Below are 20,535 nucleotides of genomic sequence, written 5' to 3'. Positions count from 1 at the left end.
AAACACAACTTTTTTTAAAGCATCTTCACTTCCATACTCTGCATTCAGATCGCAAGAAGCTTTAAGTAATACTGAATGATTTCGGTTACGCGTTTATTGCTTGTCGAGGGACAACCACAATTCCCCCAAACGGTGGAACCGGTATGTATAGCAATGGAAAAAGGAATACTGGCCAAACAAAACAGACATTTATTTTCCTTGCACAAGGATTGTTCACTGGGGCGTTGTCTTCCCTTTATATTCTGAATCATGTAAGTGTGACTTGAGAAATATATTAGTGAGGAGCCCGGAAGGGCCATGATGTGATATTATGATGATGATATCCGAAACTTGATGCAGACCGCCAGCCTCTTCTTTCAGCGTATCGTTCATACGACAATATCGTAAGTTTGGCTTAAACTAACTGTATGTCATAAAAGCGTGCACACTTGCATCTTGCGATTGTAAGTGTTTGCTCTAAGGTAAGGGTTTATGAATGTGTCCAGGTAGCTGGCGACGCGCGTAAAAACCATTGGGAGCGTGACGTCCCCGCAGACAGGTGGGCCGCCCGAGAGAATTCCTTGCAGGAACCAGTGACCATCGATTTTCTGCATCGCCGGTGCTCCACTGTCGCCCTGCATAATGAGGGACACATAATTTGACTGCCGCTCCGTGCTTGCCGTGCTGAACAAACTAGGAAACAATGATTGAAGAAAATGTCACATTCTGCGTAAGTGCTTGGTCAAGAGCGAAATTTATTTAATAGGTGAGTACACAAAGCTAAAATGTAAAAAGACCAGGTAAAATGTGAGAAAGACAGTGCACAAATTCACACCTTGTGGCATCCTTTCATGTGAATATACCACCGATTGAACGATTGATCTTGTTGTCCTTGTAAAATTCACGGAAGTATAGTCTTCGAAAAGGAGGGAAAAATGCCTTTTTAAGAGCCATTATGATCTACTGCATGCAGTACGAAGGCCTTTCCCAAAGCATTGATTGATTGATTGTTGGGGTTTAACGCGCCGACGTAACGCAGGCGATGAGGCGTGCCGTAGTGGAGGGCTCCGGATTAATTTTGACCACCTGGGGATCTTTAACGTGCGCCGAAATCTCGCTCACACGGGCGTTTTTGCTTTTCGCCTCCATCAGAAAAGCGGCCGCCGCGGCCGGGAATCTAACCCGCGACCTCGTGCTCAGCAGCGCAACGCCTTAGCCACTGAACCACCGCGGCGGGTCTTTCCCAAAGCAGCTGAATACGGAGGCTTTTCCCAAAGAAGCTGCTTTTACCGCGAGCTTGTCCTTCCATGGTAATTTCTTAGCTGATCATTTCACCGAATCTTTGATATTTCTCTATGTTGTCTCCAAACCCTTGGCAACCATTCCCACCTGTTATAATTTATTCGCTTTTTATGACCCGTCAAGCCCGGCTTTTCTCGTTTAATCAGAATTCGAATATCTTCCACACAATTTTGTTCCCTACAGCCCACTGCTATTTTCTGGTCTCTATGCGTTATCCATAGCATTTTTCTTTCGTTAGCACGCTTGGCCGATCTAAGTTTCTCTAAAGTGTTTAAGGAAACTCCGAATTTCAGAGGTACAGATTGGTTGAATAGCAAATAGGCTTACTGCGCAGAAAAAAGGGGGAGTACTCAAATTTAAAGCGAAAACAAGGCTGCGAAAAAATTCATTCTTCGTGCTATTCGTTTATGTACGCCAATATAGCTGGGTGAGAAACAGTCGGCCCGGTTAACTTCACTCGTAAGTCTGCCCAGAAGATGACGCAAAAATGATTGTTTTGCATATATTAGGGTTTATTTATTTGGCGATGAAGTACCATTTTCTTCGAGGGCCTCGTGTTTGACAGTGAGCACAAGAGGACGACAAGTTTGTGCAATATTTTTTTGTTATAGCAAAATTGCCCCAGACAAACTGTGGTGACAACAAAAGGTAGGGTTTAAGTCTTAGATTAGATTAGTCTTAGATTAGATTTTTTATTAGACTTTTGTGCGTACCCGACTTTAACGAAACATTTGTCCGCCCGTCCGTACGTGCGCACCGAGGTCCCACCACCCAATACCATCCCTTGGATGTACCCTCTGGCAAATGCGTATCAGTTAAAGCTGAAACGCATCGAATACCGTAAGAAAATCTTTGTCTCTGCTAGCCAATAAATATTGCCGCTACTGGTATATAGATTGCTAAGGAGCAGGCTTTTATCTCAGGACAGTATCAATACCCGGTTTCAAGGAAATATTTGCGTGTAGGTGCGTCAGCATTGGCATTGATTGTATGTTTGAAGAGAAAGCGAGAAACAGAAAAAAACGGGGGAAACAAAAGAGTGGAGTTAAAGACATATGCAGATTACGAGATGTACACAGAAGATTAGCGAATGGAGAATGACATGAATTGAGATATGAGTGAACCGATAACAAGAAGAATAGACGGATGGGTGGGTGGATAGATATACCGAGGGGGGGGGGGGGAGCGAGGAAGAAAAAGTGAGGATGAAAAGGTAGAATGTACAAGAGGATATAGCGGGAAAAACGCCGGGGTTTTTAGGACACAGATAAAGACAGGAAAGAAAGAGAGTTAGAGGGATACATAAAGAACAGGTTACAGAGACAGAAGTATTGGAAGAAAAGGAGCAGAAGTGATAGCTTGGCTGGCAATGGTGAGAACGGCAATAAACCAAACCAAAAGAGCAGAACAAAGCAAAAATAAATAATTTTGTGTGACAAAATTACCATTGAGGATGGGCATGTGCGATTATTCTCTCGTTTTTAGCTAAGAGCAATTTGACACCAGGAATAGTTTCAGAGAAATACAAACTATGCATGTAAATTGTGCGCACAAACGAAGCGGACGTGGGAAGTACGTATTAGCGCTACAATGAAGTGTTCTGCCGGTTTAGGTCATTTCAAGAGGTCTTTGTAGTCTGTAGGCGTACGAATGCAGACGTATGAATGTAGACGACTGTAGATGTGTCAGTGTAGACGAATGTGGACGTAACGAATGTAGACGTGCGAGATAACATCAAATGAAGTGTTCCATACCTCACAAAGAGAACCATAATCATGCGGGGCGCAAAGGCTCTCTTCGTAGAGACTGACGTCGAATGACTTGACGCACTGGTGGACGTTCATTAGCCGCATCTTGAGCTCCTGTAGCATCTTCCTCGTGCGATGTGTTTCTTTAGCTGCCGGGGAAATAGCACAAATTAGCGACATTCGTCAAAGTGTGCAAAATAGAACCGTTGTTACGAAAAGCATTTCCTACTTGATTTCTTTGTTCGGAAGGTTATTGAAACTGAACCTTTAGTAAGGGTGGAATACGTAGTAACTCACACTAACGTATTTTCGTCAAAATATCGCAACGACTTTAAGAGATGTGAACCGTACGTGTTGCTATAAAATATGCAATTTGATAGCACGAAGAGTTGTCAAGAAGTAAAAACACCGCTCATAACAATCTGAAAAGTTGGAGTGAAAAGAGTTTTGAATTAACAGAACTTGTTGAGCTGGTTGGTTCATTTCTGCAGTGAAAAAAATTGGCGCTTGTATATGTGGTTTGTGTGCATCTTCGTCTCCATCTTTTTAGCACCCTATTATTTTTACTGCACAGGAGTTGCATTTGAATGCAAGTTCATACGCAAATATTGCGTAGTTGCACGTTTGGGTTTTATATGAATATATTTTCTGACACTCCAGCCGTTGTTACTTGTGGAGTGGCGTGTCTTACGTGTCTGAAGCACAGGTCAGTACATTAGAAAAGTGAAAATTTACATGGCGGCTTCGCCCGCCAAGGCTGCACCTCGGCTAGGAGACACGCGGAAGTGAGACGTAGCACATTAGTTTAACCACAAAAGGGTTCGTAATGTGCGCTGAAATCTCTACGAGACTGCGGTTTTGCTGCTCACCTTTGCTCTTTGTTTCACACGCCGAAGCTACATCTAGGCTATAAGGTGCGCAGTAGCGAAAGGCCACAGATCAATTTAAATCAAGCGCGCTAAAATCACCACAATTGCGTTTGTTTCTCGCGTCCATTTGAAAAACGACCGCCGCGCCCGGTATCGAACTTTTGTCCTCGTAATCGGCAGCACAATTTCTTACCCCGAAGCCACTGTGGGTCGTTTTCTGTTTTTATAAAAAAATACGGAACCTCTCTCCGGGATTCGAAAACGCGATGTCGCTTGTTACAAGGCATAGCTTTTGCGGAAGTGACGCCTAGTTCCATCAATTTCGTCGCCCGGATGGGCTTGTAACCCCATCCTTCACAACTGTATACGAAAATAGTACGGCATGCCCGTTCAGGGGACAATGTGCATGGACTGTTGCTTACTTTTTCTAATCGTCCAGCCTGTGGCGTAGGCCTCCGAATCTGTGGGCAGATGCTCCTTTCTCTCGGGCAGGCACACCGGCCTTATCGTAGTGGTGAAGTTGACTGGGTGGGCGAGCTTTATGATGGCGATGTCGTCGTGCTGTATAGAGGAGGGCGACAGAAACCAAAAACTGTGTGTAAGATAGCGGTGGCGGTTAGTTTATTACTGCTTTTCTCTGACTTGTCTTGCTTTCACACTTCCCCTAAAAGCCTTTTTAACATATCCATGCTTATTCTGACTTTGCACGAATTGTCATTGTAGCCGTCAAGCACATATATTTTGTTTTAGTGTAATAGATTTAGAACGACAGTCATAGTTGCATTGCGGAGCAATGTTTATGTCATTGCAACGAATAACCTGAGTTCAAGTCCCGAAAACTGACCTTAAAAGGTGAGGTCCAATAACACTGAGACAAAAAAAAAACTTCGTACATAAATATGTTTCGGATGATTGAACAGCACATCAGTCTCGTAGCCTTGACGCCAGTAATCCGGCACAGTGTCGATTGTAAACTAAGTCGTGGACCTAGCGGTAATACTTAAAAGATAGTTTCCATTGGGAGCCTGTAATAGTTCAGGTAACAACCGTTTTTCGATATAGGACACTCGGAAAACGAGTCATTTATCAGCTGCTAAAGGCGTTTTTTCATTTTTTTCTGACACGGGAGTTAAGTGCACGCACAAATCAAGTAAGGCTTCGGATAGGGGAGGTTTCGAAAGCTACTAAGTCTGCGCATTCTTTCAAATACCAATGATGCTAACATTTGTCAACGTTTGACGGGATTTGTACCAACAAGCTATTTTTAAATTCTATCACAAGGTATAAATATGCTACTGGGAGAGTGCGTTGTCCTAAATTAAACTATAATGAACATGAACACTCAATAATTTCTAAGACGATGTTAGTATCGATTGAGGAAATTCAAATCTTCGTGGTACCCGAGCATCCTGTCAATGTATTAAAATCTGGACTACTGACATCTCGTACCAGGTAATCAGTGTAAACAGTCTTTAAATAATTGACGTTACTTTTCAATTTTTATCTAAGTACTACGATAAAAATATGTGTAGCATTAGGCTGAAGCAAAATGGAGAGACGAGCTAGTTGGTTCGCAATTTCCATGAGTGAAACTTAAGCGCAAAAGTTTATCACAGGGACGAGAAAGGGAACGACACAGGCGCTTACTATCAACTGAAAGTTTTAATGAAAACGAATACACATTTATACCACCCCCAGACCGAACAACCCAGCACGTGTGCCCTTCGCACATGCGCACGGCCGTACAAGAGAACCGCCCCATTCCCTTCTCGTTTCTCTTCTCCTTTCCCTCATCCTCTACCCTGTCTCCTTGAGAAGTTGCACTTCTTTATCTAAAATACTCAGCGACGGGTGACCTATACAATCGGGACCCTTAATCCGGATATGGAAGGCTTCTGCAAGTTCCCTGGTGGCACGGTCTGTGTGCTTAAAAACTACTACCGTGTCCGTGAAGTGTGGCTGACAACGTGGCTGATACCCGCATTTAGAACAGTGCTGCGCCAGGTGTGTGTAGGGCTTTCCTTTCAAAGAGGAATGATGCTCCCTCAAGCGTACATGTCCTGTGGCCGGGTGTACGTCGGCCAGACCGGCCGCTGTCTAAATGTACGCCTGAGGGAGCATCATTCCTCTTTGAAAGGAAAGCCCTACACACACCTGGCGCAGCACTGTTCTAAATGCAGGTATCAGCCACGTTGTCAGCCACACTTCACGGACACGGTAGTAGTTTTTAAGCACAGAGACCGTGCCACCAGGGAACTTGCAGAAGCCTTCCATATCCGGATTAAGGGTCCCGATTGTATGAGTCACCCGTCGCTGAGTATTTTAGATAAAGAAGTGCAACTTCTCAAGGAGAGGGGGTAGAGGATGAGGGAAAGGAGAAGAAAAACGAGAAGGGAATGGGGCGGTTCTCTTGTACGGCCGTGCGCATGTGCGAAGGGCACACGTGCTGGGTTGTTCGGTGTGGGGGTAGTATAAATGTGTATTCGTTTTCATTAAAACTTTCAGTTGATAGTAAGCGCCTGTGTCGTTCCCTTTCTCGTCCCTGTGATAAACTTTTGCGCTTAAGTTTCACTCATGGAAGTAGCATTAGGCTTTGATGGGTAGGTACATTTCTGGGAGAAACAAGTTTTCGGCAAATCTGAAAGAGTTAACCCGGCAAGTTTCGACTGCTGTGAAACTGTTAAAAATATCCGCCACTCAGAAAAAATCTGAAACGAGCGCACGCAAACACACTTACATCGCCAGTAAAGTTTTGGTGAATGCACATTTCTTTAACAGGAACTGCTATCTCGCCATTGTCTAGTTCACTTCTTCGCCAAGAGCCCAAGTGAATTCGTATTCCGTCGGGGTCCATTTGGCTGGAATAAGAATGAAAACAAGACGGCTTGTCAGCAAGACGCTTGAGCGAGTGCAAACAGCTCGAAATACCCTCAGTATAATTTACGATGGAGTACGACTACCAAAAGAGGTGGTCTAACGCATATATTTATATGTGAACCAAGACCTCTCAAGAATGTTTCCAGGACGAAAAAAAAAAAAAACAGAGTACGTCGATATCAAAAATACTCAACACTTATGGCAATGCAGAATGCGCAATAAAGGTAATGATAAATCAATTATACGAACTGAGGTTTGCATGGAGTTGTAAATAAATATTACGCATTTGAGAAAAAAGATCCTAGGGGTTTCAAAAAAAAGAAATCAAAAGCAGGGAACCAGACTGAATTTAACCGACTACAAATACAGGGGGTAAACGACTACAAATAAACGACTACAAATACAGGTGGCAAAAATATTTCATCTGGGCCTACGCAGATCACTGTTCGAAAAATAAAAATGCATGAAGAACGGACGGGCGAGGAAGTCTGCCTATTTTGCTCTATAAGAGAGGTTGGGACATTACAAACAAGGCGAAAGGGTTTATCCCTGATATAACAATTTCGCTTCGAACGGAAAGCGCACAGGGGTCACTATTGAGGTTAACAAAAACATTGTTACAGAGGATAAAATCCAGGAAGAAGACGAAACACTAAAATACGCTCCTCTATTTTGAGATTTCATGTTGGTTCACTCAGGTAGGACTGCGCCACAAAGCAAACAGTAAGTTACGCAGAATTCTCACTCGATGCAGTGGGCCGCCGTCAAGACGTGCTGCCTGGTGATGAGTGCTCCTCCGCAGTACTGCTCTGGCCGGAACCGGGAACTTGTGTGGATTGCGGCGTTCCAGGGCCACCGCACGGGAGTGACATCTTTAGACGTGGTGCTGTCGGCGTACAGCCTCGTCCTCACCGATGCGGTGCCGCACATGGGGTCTGTTGAAGAAGCATGATAGTTTTTTGCTCGTTTCAATGACGTAACTTCGGTGTTGCCGACTTCCCAGAGGAAAAAAAAAGAAACCGATCACAGCAGCATTGCTACACGGAATTACTTTGGGTAGCGGATTTATAGATTTCGATACCACTGATAAGCGCCTACACAAGGGATTACTAGGTCCATGGTCTTGCCCCAATAGTGCCTTATGGGGGCCAAAAGCACTGACTGCGTACCCGCGAAACGCAGGTCTTGACCAGACCCTGGAAATAACTCAAAGAATGCGGGCACATCATCAACATTTTCATCATCATCGTCACCGAATTCGTTGCGTTGCTGGCTAGGCATCCCAGCTCAGCTGACGTCACCATTCGTAACCAAAGCTGTTCTCTCTTTCTCTCTTTCTGTCTGTGACAACGCGAGTGGGCATATTTAATGTATTTCGCCAGTCTCACGTACGTTGCGAGAGTGACACATCTTTAAAAAAAAACATGCAACACTATGCGCCATAGCCTTCCAAACAAGCATCTCCGGGGTATGTGAAAATGGCCAGTGGTTGCAAAAAGTTATCGGACGTGGTATTTCGGCCATCAGTTTTTTGCTACCAGGACCTCTAAAATCAGTGTTTTTCAGATAAACGTGAATGGCAAAAAAATTTTACCACGAGAGTTTTTCGAAATTTTTCGCACTTATCTGAAAAAAAGTAGCCTTATGTATTTATTACACAACAAAAGTGGTCGTGCATTTACACAGTGTCAAGCGAAATTGTAAAGTCTAGTTTTAAGACATGCTTGAACACATTCAATGGAGCAATGCATGTAGCTCCTCGCAACTACCCATTTTGCCGCTGTGTTAACGAGACTGACTGTTTCCTATTCGAAAAGAGAAAATTCGGTGCTTAAATGCGCCATGCAGACAAAACACAAGTGGGGTTCATTCGAAAAATTTCGCGTTCGAATCATACTGACACCACTTTTAACGCACACTTCGCTTAAATAAGCTATATAATTAGGAAGAAGGGGAATGGCCATGCGGCCCACATGTTCAATTTCGGCAACAGAGCCTATATGTCATATGCCCAGCTGTGCTACTGGCTTAGGCCGGCAAAAGCAAACGCAAATTAGGCAGGGCTTATAAGCTTGCCGAACGAACTATCTGCGCTTAAATGTAATGTATATTCATCTTACAACAGTAAGAATGGTGGGGTAAACAATGAAAGTTATGAAAATACACGTACACACTCATGTACCGCTGCGCACTGCTGTTTTACTGCACTATGCTTGTTTTAGCTGCACAGGAGTCTGCCGATATGGAGTTGTCTTACACGAAACTGTCCGATTGACGTAAGCGACGTTCTTACGTGACCCTGTTTGTCGAGAATATCTTATGTTTCACGAAACGATTACTTTCTGCCTTAACAAAATAAAGCCAGGTGCAAATAGGTCCAAAAAAGAAACCGCAGACAACGGTCCGCGGCTGATTATGGTAGCGCCCTCGCGGGCGACTGACGGTATAGCTAGGCTGCAGAGCCCAATGATGCACTGGAAGTTGGTTTTGAGTACCAACCCTTATGACTCTATCGAAGACGTCACGAAAACACCCGATTTGGCGGGAGAATCAGAAGTTTAACCTGAGTTGATTTATTTCTCAGCGAATGCGGAATTGTTTCCTGCCGGTCAAGGCTAGGGGCACTCTGAAACACGAAATCTTTCGAATAAAACAAGCTTGTATTTTGTCTGCTGGGCCCCTTTAAGCACCGCTCGGTTTGTGTGGGTTGCGTTCGTTTGCCGCCTTTGGTCGCACGGTTGTCGCTGGTACGGCTGCTGAAGGGCGAACTTCATGACAGAGCTGACGTGGTTATACAGGGAACAGATGAAAAAAAGAGTAAATATTGGGGTGAGAACGCGCTGTTTTCACCCTGAAATTTTAATGGGCGATATTATTAGGCGTCAGCATAAGGCATACAAAGAAGATGGATAAAATGTCACTCCTATTAGAACTATCCCATACAAAAATGCCTTATGGGCGTCTATAGAAAAATGTATGGTGAGCTATGGCCGCCTATGCATCCCTATGGTCACCCATAAAAGTGCATAAATTAGGCTATAGCCAACTATTGAAGTTTTTATGCATCCTGCACTAAAGAATGTAAACCATACAATTCTCTTTAGACGACTATAGAACATCCTAGTGTGTTTAGTCTATAGAGTCACAGCTATTCAGGCTACTGTAGCCAGCTAAAGAAAAATCTATCGCTTTAGTTCTATAGGCTAGCCGCGAGAAAGCTCTTTTGGCTGGCTATAGACCATTGTTTAGCTTTAAGTCTACAGACTTGAAACCATTCAGCTGTCTTTTACCAGCTATTGAAAAGAGTTCGTGCTAAAGCTAAAGAGAGAAAGCCATAAAAGCTCATTTGGCTGGCTATAGGCCGTTTTTTAGCTCTAACTCTACAGACTCAAAACCATTAAGCTGTGTTTTGCCAGCTATTGAAAAGAATTCGTCCTAAAGCTAAAGAGAGAAAGCCATAAAAGTTCATTTGGCTGGATATAGGCCATTGTCTAGCTCTAAGTCTACATAATTGGAACCATTCAGCTGTCTTCTGCCAGCTATTAGAGAGAATCTGCCCTAAAGCTAAAGAGAGGCACCCATAAAAGTTTCTTCGGCTGGCTACGGCGCAATATATAACTGTCAACCTTAGACGTGTGACAATTGAGCAACATTTAGCCGGAATTAGGAAAGCATTTGGCGCAGAATTTAGAGGCTTGCATCCATAAAAGCTTCCTTAGCTGACTACATAGTGACATAAGCCTCTAAGTCTCCAGCCGCTAATAAAAAAGTGTTAGCCTATAAAGGTATAATTCGAGCGCACCATTAAATTCTATTCCGCTGGTTCCAATATGACTTATGACGCGTAATTTATACACTCATGATTTACCTAGCTACATCTATAACACAGACTGAATAACGATGATGAGGTTCATCGGCCAGTTATATGAAAGTTTTTGTTCAATAACGTTAGGTACCTAGTATACCAACAATACGGGAAAAGTACGATATAATGCAGCTACAGACAGATTAACGCTCAAATTCAGGTTGCAACTTTGGATACTGTGCGTCGGCAAAGCTTGCAAATGAACGTCGACCGAAAGACATAAGTTCGGAGAATTCTTCCTACCGTTGTCAGATGGTTGGGGGATTGGCACCAGTGTGCCACACCCCGGAGCAGCAAAACTCAACCAACCATCATCATTCAACTCCGATAACGCCACTCAGGGTAGGGTCCCCCCCGGAGCGAGGGGGAATCTTTTGATTTAGAGTGGCGGCCTTCTCTGGAAGGCCGCGGGCTTCTCCGAAAACGGCCTTCTCAGCGTCGAAGCAAATTGGAAAGAACTTTCGCGGCCCCCGTTCCTGCCGGCGCAGTCAGAAATATGGTGGCATCTGCGAACAACCGCATTCCTTCTCCCGCGGAGCTCACTTTGAAATTAGTCATTGAGAAAGGGGGAGAGCGACCCAAGCTGGACCGAAGGAGGCAGGGACAGGAAGTTCTGGGAAGCGTTGAAAAGGTAGAGGGGACCACGACCGGCCCGGGAGGTGCGGCGTGAGTGCCGCGCGCGTCGACGCTGTAGCCCGGTCGTGCGAAGGGCAGTTTTCGTGGAAAAGAGGGTCAGGCGTTCTGTGCTGTGTTAGTATTCGTGCGCGCGGCAATAACAGTGACAGAAAATTTTCCCCGAGTACTGATAACAGATATAGTTTTTTAGGATGAAGAAAACAAAACGTTAAGCGATGTTGTATTTGCCAAATAAAATCATTACCAGAAAACGAGTTAGAAAAAGGTCGAAAGATGGGCACGTATCTCTGCACTATTTGCTAGCGCGATGGACCTGGTTATACCAGGATGTACTCAGTCAGCCACATCTTGTCTCCTTGCTCATGTGCGCGGGCATGACACGTGTTGCCTAATGTTGGAAATTTACGACTCGACTACAATGTGTTCGTGTTGATGGTGTGACGCCAAGCATATGTGCCGCTTTTCGTTGTCGGAAATTTCGGTGTTTACGGTGACAGTGTAATGATTAATTCAACATCAACTCGAAGTCATGCGAAAATGGATACCTGCGATACCGGGACAGGAATTTCATCGTACGCAAAACACCAGGGTGAGTGATCTTACGAACTGAAGAGGCTGTATTGTGCGAGAAATGCAGGACTTTTTTGGTGTTCAAGAATACGTTTCCAAGCTACCCTGCACCACATGGGCATTGCAATGTACTTAGAAGTGAAGATTTCGCCGCGGTGATGAGACAAATATAATTATTTTTTCGCGAACTGAGAAAACGTACAAGGAACTAATTGAACAGACTTGGAAAACGTTTTTTATTATTGCATTATGTGTGACCATCTTCATTGTTTAATTAAGAGTGCATTTCCATTTTAGCCACCATACTTGCAACTTCGTGCATTGCGTACTGAGTGAAATGAATGACTTCTGAGTTTTCTATTTTCTGTGGACTACCCAGCACCTGCAGGTATATGTGTCTCGGTGGGCGTTCGTGGAAAATGTGCCGCGTAGTGTGGCTGTCGAGCGAATGACGTAAGCGTGAGCCAGATTGTTGGAATGCGTGTGCTGTGTGTTTCGATCGGCGTATGTGAACAACATTTTACTGGCGGCGAAGTAGCGTAGATAGTAGCCCTTTATGTAATGAATGGGATGAATAAACCCCTTGGTTTTGCTTTTCTTGTTTGCCTTTGTTTAAGCCTTTTGTGAATGAAAACTGGCGACGTGTTTGCAGTCGCAACCTTGCACTCCCCCTATATCGCTGAAGTGTTCATGGAGCATATATTACAGAATGCAGATAGCCACACAACCTAAGTGCCACAGGAGAAGTCCTAGAGATCCGCAAGGCTATATGCCGGCATGGCAGCGTGTTAATAATTTCCCAGAGGCTGCTGCTGTCGCTGTGTTTCAAGTAGTGGCGATTCTCTTCTGGCTGCAGCCCATGCAAAAATATCGTATGGTTGGCTATTGAAAATCCTTGTTATGGTTGTCTTTAGCTATTTGGCCCAATTATCTTTAGACATTTCTATGGCTGTCTTTAGCCATTTCTATGGATACTCCTATGGGTGTCTTTAGCTTCTTCTATAGCCCTAGCGATATCGAAAGAAGACCTAAAGAAAGCCATAGAACCGGCTATAGAAGAAGCTAAAGACACCCATAGAAATGTCGATATGAATAGCTAACGACAACCATAGAACCGGCTATAGAAGAAGCTAAAAACACCCATAGGAATGTCGATACAAATATCTAAAGACAACCACAGAACCGGCTATAGAAGAACCTAAAGACACCCATAGGAATGGCGATACGAATCGCTAAAGACAACCATGGAACCGGCTATAGAAGAACCTAAAGACACCCATAGGAATGTCGATACGAATATCTAAAGACAACCACAGAACTGGCTATAGAAGAAGCTAAAGACACCCATAGGAATGGCGATACGCTTCGCTAAAGACACCCATAGAAACGTCTAAAGAATATTGGGCCAAATAGCTAAAGCCGACCATAAAAAGGATTTTCTTTAGCCGACCATACGATATTTTTGTATGGGATAAGTGATCCTCTGCACATGTAATGCTCGTAACGGGTTCGTCGGGTTAACTGGACAGTATGGCTAGGGGAAATAACAAAACTGTTGTTACGAAAAAAAGGAAAACTAGTCGTGTTTGGGTAAAAGTAGTTTCGTCCCACGTTCTATCACCATGCGTATGACATGTTCGAAGTGCGAAGGTGTAACAAAGGACTTTGTATTGATTAGGCGGTTACAGATTACAAGGACATATGGCGGAATTCTGACACAAGTGTGCTGGCCGTTCGTTCGTAGTTGCTGATTTCCCGTTGAAGAACCCTTATCAGATTCTTTCGCAAAATTCTGTTTTGGAACTGTGACATTAATAACAAAATTTTAATTAGAACACAATGATATGTATTGCTACCCTGAAAAGAAAGTACCTTAGAAGATAACGATGCTATACTAGGCACTTGCTTACACGTTGGTTAAAGTAAAGTGCAAAATTAAAATAACGGGTGTCAAGTATCAAACAACGTTAATTCTTAGAGAAAGTACTCATTATACTTTTAGTAAAAGCTCGAAGGCCTAGTTAGTGGCACTTGTTTAAATGTGTGGCGTAAAAAGGAAGATTTTGGAGATATTCTTCTTATAAACGAACATTTAGGTACAAGTGAATATGTAAAAAGTACCTAGCGGTAGACTGGACCCCAGTTGAAGCCAATGTGTGATCCTCCGTGCAATGGTAGCAGAAAATTTTTAATTTAGGTTATAACTGCTTAAAGAGTCGAGTGGTAAGACTGCAATGACCGTAACCTTTAAGTTGTATAGATAGTTTGTTTTACATCTCTGCTTCTAAATATAATTTTTTCGCCACCTCATTTTTTCGGTCATCAAAGTCTGGTCTCCTATTTAATTTGTTAGCAGCACTGGGAACTGAACAGCGAAGATTTCCTTTGCTAGAAACCGAAACACGAACCATGAATGGGTTACAGGTTTTAAAGCGAAGAGCGGAATTACGGTTTATTGTGCTTGTATTATCTACGAAAATGTATGTGGGCATGCATGTTAATCTCTCTGGTTCGTTGTTGACCTTTTTGAGTCACATTTCTCAAAACGGCTATTTATATACGCCTTGGGGATGCTTTACAAAGGGCTTATATGTCTACCTTTACAGATTCCTTGACTGCTTACTGTATACCTCGCTGGTAGTATTAGAGGAGGCTGTATTATCGGTCGGCATCATGACTGCGATTATCTTAGGGTAGTCGACCTAAGTAGTCTTTTCCAAGGTTTTCAATGAATGTGCATTTTATTACCTAAAACACTATACGAGGCACTGGCGCCATATTGTGTACGGTGAGCGTTCTTTATGTTTCGTCGGTCCGGAAAATTGAAAAAGCCTCAAAGGTGGGTCAAAGTTGAAAATTACAGCTCGAAATTACTGACACCCGCACACACGCACTCACTCACACACACGCACGCACGCACGCAAGCACGCACATACACACACATACACACATACACATACACACACAGACCATTAAAGCCACGGCAGTCCACTCAGTTACAATGCACCTAGGTTTTTTACGTAGTTAACGGCGCAGCTGAATTGCTATTCGCTGGCTAATTATGCAAGATCACATTTTCTACTCCGAGGAACACCCCAATTGACTTCGAAAAATGCACAGTAGGACGAAAAAGAGGCGTGTTAATTGCAAAAGCTTCGTAAATACAATCATCTTCGGCCGTGGAATTTTTTTTTTGGATGGACAATTTTTTTGTGAGCTATAGTTGGAAGGCTGGGGCGGCCTCTAGTTGGGTATAACACCAGCACGCAGCGCAGCAAACGTCAGCCATTTGCGCGGGCCTGAACAAAAAGGTGACCATCAAGTGCTATGAATTTTTGATGCGCAGTGACATGCTCGCTCTTTTGGAAAGGACTGCGCTAACTGTCGAACGCTAGGTTAACATTTATATCCGCGCGAAAGCACGGAACTTTGAGAAGCATAGCAACAGGAAACATGTTAAATCCGGTTAAAACTATCTTTGGCAATCCCGTTGCGATATCAATGGACATCCGGACGTCGCTTAAGTGCACCTTGCAATTCATTTCGCATTCTCGATGTCATCCGGCCTACCCAGAATGCTAATATTGGATAGATAATACCGGTTGTAGCAGCGACAATAGTCAACGTACATTGCTAGCGCGCATTATGCAGGATTGCAGCAACTGTCGTGTGCACTTCGGGTTTTTCAAGTTGATGGCACCTCTCCTAACGAACACGTTCTTTCCCGGAGCTCCTCAAGATGCGGAATTTTCAGGGCGACACTTCAAAGCTATGGTTTCCTTTTCTTGGAATCAGCTTAAAAGATGATGGCTACATTCTGCGTTTGCACCTTAGCGTGCGCCGAGGAAACGAAGCTACGTTACTGTTGATTAGACCAGCTTATCTCAAATGATTGTCCACGCACCACACGAGGTTGGCGAGGTCCGCATTTGGGGGTTCCTAGAAGCCTTCACCGCGAAGTCAAATAATTCACTACACGGTAGCTTTTTCTGCATGACGCTGACGAAGATGTGATCAAACGGTTTGCCGCACAGCATACGGGCTGTGGGTTTCCAGTTTGTACCACGCGCCTTTCCTCTGCGCTGCACGAGGACCACGGAAAAGTTAAGCGGGTAGAAGACGCGCTTGTGCTCGAAGTAAATTGCCAACTAGGCGTCTCAACTATACCCTCATTTCACACTGTGGTGTCCTTTACCACTTTTTGCTATAGTTTACGAAAGTTCCACAGAACATCGATGTTTCAGGAGCACCGCCATTAAGAAAGAAAGTAGGACTGCGAAAAATTGGCATTAGATTACTGTAAATGTTCCAAAAAGGAAAGCATGCAGCATCCTGTGTGACTCAACATGGCGTCAGGTAATAAATTTGTTTAATTTTGTTTTTTTTCTATACGAGTTCACTGCTCGTATGTACTTCTTTTAAACTGTTCTATTAATAAGGGAGTAACTTCAGGCAGTGACCAGGCGCCGAAGGACGCGTATGGTAGACGCCCATAGTGTTGCTTATCTTTGTTATTTCATTTTTTCCATGGCTGCAGGCCAGTCGCGAATTCGAACCTTTTTTTGTGCTGCGTCTCTTGATTAAAATTACACAGAAAGAATAACAAATTCAAAGGAACGCAAATAGTGAAATAATGAAAGCAGGCAGAAAGAATTAAACAATAGCAATACGGGAGTCCCTTCTGCGGAATCGGGCACATCTACACTTCCGAAGCACTACTGTTTAATGGAACTGTATACGGAACATGAATATATAGCTGTAAAATCACCAGACCATACTGATGGTTGTAACCTGTGCGAGCATAAATATGAAAAAAGAGTCCCCAAACTTAACAAGCTGTAGGTAATTTACCATGAAAAAACCCTTCCCTGTAACACAGGATTTTTCGAAAAAGCAGAAGGCTGACGCCTTTTTGTTACGTACTGAAGTAAACACCGTGGTTTTTTTCCCTTATCTTCGCAAAATGTTTAAAGTTTTCTGTGGAAACAGTTTTATAGTCTGCAAAACACAATGCATGATATATGTGCTATGCAGGTGTATTGAAATGGAGGTTAAACTCATTATACGGGAGGACACGCTGCTTACCGTTGCTTCACTTTTGAAACAAAACTTCCTAAAGCTCCTGGAATGGTCCTGTGGATTTAATAAGCGATGCCGCTTCAGAGTCGGGGGGAGTGTGATGGCAGTTACGGTATATACATGCAGTATTGAAGGCAAGTATGTATGATCTAAATAAGGATTCTGTTGCGCAGAGTTAAGGAGGTTTACGGGAGCTTCCTACAAAACATAAGTATTGTTGCTTACTGTCCAGGAAGGTTATCGACGAATCATGTGACCACTTTCTGGGAACTTTTCGAACACTCCGCTTATTTCGAATAAATAAAAGAGTGGCCCTGTACAAATGACATGACAAAAATACACTCGTAAAGTTTTTTCCGCGCCTTATTCCTGGCTTCGTGCTGCCGCATTTCAATTTTTGCCACAGAGTGATTTACGAGATTGACCTGTGCTGCCGAGGAAGATATCGCAGCATTTCTGGTGCGATGTAGTAATTATGTTTTTTCGGGAGATTTCGGGAATTTATTGGGAGATATTTGGTTCAGAGCGTTGGATAGACTGTACTGAATACCGTTGTGGCTGAATAGAGCCGGTAAATACGCCTTTAAACTGTACCCTACAACTTGCAGGTAGCTTTTGTGCACTATTGATTTTACTCCTATAAATAAGAATATGAACGAAGTTGCAGCGAGAACCACCGCAGTTAAATAATTCAAAGAGTGTGTTGTTTTCACGACTAGGATGCGAGAAAATTAACAGGTTTGCAGTGAAGATCTGCAGGTAAGCAGGTGCGCTGTTAAGAAGGGCTAAACTCATGGCATTGGGATACTGATGCGCTTCCCTACAAATGCTGATGGCGGGCAATCCGGCAAATAGCAAAAGTCTGGATTATGCTGTTTCCGGCAGTGCCTAGACTTCGTAAGGTAAGAATCCGCGTTCCTCATTTACGATTGCCGGAATCTTTCTCTTATGTTAAAGATTTGACGAGGAATGAATAGATGCGGAATTGTATATCAGATACACTGAGGCTTTGAGGTACAGGCATGGCCCAGGCTTTTGGTAGTATTTGTTTCGCGAGTTTTTTTTTTAAGTTCCAAAGGAACAAAGAGGAAAGCGATAAATATGTTTTTCCGCGTTGGGTATGATCGAGGTTATTTTAGGACCTTTGCGAGAAATTGAAAGCGACACTGATATAGTGAGGGCCAATCCATCCTAATTCCAAAGTTATAACGCGATTGTGGTTTTCCCGCTCACGGCAGGTTTGACATGCCACTGGGCTGTCAAAAACCCGTAATTATGGGAAGTGATTTGAACAATACAGTAGCGTGTGGATCAAAACCCCTAAACAATCCTTGAATGCCCTCTTGAAGTCTGGGGATGAGAACGCTTCGTGACATCTGCTGGCATTTACCATTCCAAAATTACGTCCTGGCGTGTGAAGCGATAACAGTTTTTTTAGATTACGAAGGGCTCAGCTGCTTCCCTCGTTGTATCTGTTTTATCCTTTGCAACGAGAGGTGCTTTTGTGAAAAGCGAGAAAGATTGGCTCAATTTGAAAGCTCGGTTTGTTTAAGAAGAAAGTTCAGAAAATGGCTTCATGTCCTCGTGGCAATGACCTGACTATCTCATGCTTCCGCGTTTCGCTCCAATAAGAGGACCTCATTATACGGGAGGACGCACTGCTTACCGTTGCTTGACCAGGCTACGGTGGCCACGACGGCCATGATGAGGTTCGTGCTGGCTTCCATGCTCAACGCTCGCGAGACCGCCGCCGCGCGTTTCACGCCGGGAGTTCGCCGGCCTATGTTTTTAGGGGCCCCAGACCAGGCCTTCTTTCGCAAGTCGTCCGTCACTCGCTGCAACCGCCCTTGAGAAACGAGCTCTGCGATGGCTCAAGGGGGTTTCTACTAGTTCACGTGTCCACGCTCGGCATTCCTCCCGGTGCTTCGTGGCGCTTCTTCTCGCTTTCTCTCTCTGTCTCTCTCTATCGGAGAAAGAAGCCTTGTGGTTGCCGACCACTCCGTCTGGTATCCGCCTTAATTCTTGTTTCCGTCTTCTTTTTACGGCCAGTGCGGACGTGTTCAGGGAACAAAACGAAACGGTCGTGTAACACGTACCGACGAGGCAGCAGCCGCGTTGCCTCACGAATGCACCTTCTTGGTGAAAGAATGAATACGCATGGGCATGGTAGGTTGAAGGCTCACTTGCTCTTTTCCCCTCCTTGCGCTAAGACGAAGGGGAATCGGATACTTATGTTGACTGCTCGAGAGTATTTGGGTTGACGGGGGTCACGCCTGCTCTCGAGTTGCCCTTTATACACGGAGCACCGTTAGAATGTTTTCCCCTCTGCGTGTTGGTGTGCGGCAGCGGGAGGTGCCGTGCGTCATCCGGGCAACGACGTCGGGGATACGTGGGATCCGGTGAAAGCCAATTATTGGGGGAGCGCCTGGGCGCACGACGTGCGCGGGCTTGCCCCCTTCCGCCTTTGCGGAGCACCGCATTGCTTCTTTCACGGCAATAAATTATCCGGGGTGACCGTTCCGGGTACGCCTTGCAAGCACAGGTAATCTTTGAACGAGTTACTGTGGTGTGCCGCATTTTTGGCGGGTCATTTTTCTTGTACAAACACTGTTATTTACTCGTGCAGCAATGCCCTTGCAACGTCGGCAGCTTTTTACATTGCGGTGATCTGATGTGTTTTGCATGTTTTTTCAATGTTCCGTAAGTACGTTAGTCACGTACGATTTGGAACAAACAAAGAATGCGAGGATGAAGTTCGTCGTTGGTATGTTGATGTTGCTCGTTGCGGGGCTTTATCCGCAGACACACACAGGCTAAAATTTCCAATGAAAGAATTTTCTGTAAACATCAAAAGGCCTCTGCGTGCGTTGCGTATGTTTCATGGTGTGTGAGTAAAAAATCCCCCGCTCTCACTTTAATAAGTAACGGAGCGCATACCTCCAATGCTGGTGACCAGCGACTTCGTAAAAAACAAGATACAAGCAAATAATTACTGTTATATCCGCAGAATGCATGTAATACCAAATATTTTACCTCGTTCTGCCGCAAGCAACAGAATCAGACACGTTTGCTTCTTGTTATAATTCATTGTTACTAGCACAATTTTTCTCCTGTATAATTGCGTCTTTAACTTCGTGATTAAAATTTTCCTGACGTTCTTTAACTCAGGTGCATCGCGATGAGAAGAGTAATACTTTACTGGCAAGAATTCCAGTGGCACCTTTTCAACTTAGCCGTATAGGAAACACCAGGAAACAGTAAAAATCAGTTTTGCTGTCCAGTTGCTTGAGAATATGAAGAACTCTTTTTTGGTTCAGTGGAGTCGGCTTTCGTTGTGGCGGAGTTACCAATAGGCTCTTCACGTAAGAAAGTTATTCGCGAGTTGGAGTTCTTCATCTCGGAGGCACTGGTTTTCATGAAGGAAGAAAAAAATATTGTGTGTACCAATTTTCACCACATACGTGAGAACTCCAGGAGCTTCAAGATATCCATTATCCTTTCACTATAGTGTTTTTCAAAGGGTCAGATCGTATAACGTTCCCAACGTTTGCGAGGATTCTTCAAGAGTAGCCCGGCTTTCTTTGGCAAATTTTGAAGGACGCATTCTGCA

At 44.1% G+C, this 20,535-nt stretch overlaps 1 protein-coding gene across 1 annotated transcript; it reads right to left on the bottom strand.

Annotated features, from left to right (window-relative positions):
• Positions 1–166: 166 nt before the first annotated feature.
• On the bottom strand, positions 167–18,784 carry LOC144165129 (chymotrypsin-like protease CTRL-1). Its single transcript, XM_077695235.1, has 6 exons — positions 18,592–18,784; positions 7,521–7,710; positions 6,636–6,756; positions 4,321–4,459; positions 3,036–3,178; positions 167–614 (listed from the first exon to the last, which is right to left on the bottom strand). The coding sequence occupies exons 1-6, from the start codon at positions 18,650–18,652 to the stop codon at positions 411–413; spliced, it is 858 nt and encodes a 285-aa protein (XP_077551361.1). The 5' UTR covers positions 18,653–18,784; the 3' UTR covers positions 167–410.
• Between the last annotated feature and the right edge of the window lie 1,751 nt (positions 18,785–20,535).

This window comes from Haemaphysalis longicornis, unplaced genomic scaffold (assembly GCF_048455015.1).
Source record: "Haemaphysalis longicornis isolate Haplotype H1 unplaced genomic scaffold, Haemaphysalis longicornis Haplotype H1 scaffold_14, whole genome shotgun sequence".
Taxonomy (NCBI): Eukaryota; Metazoa; Arthropoda; class Arachnida; order Ixodida; family Ixodidae; genus Haemaphysalis; species Haemaphysalis longicornis.
This window is presented reverse-complemented; position numbering and strand designations above follow the sequence as displayed.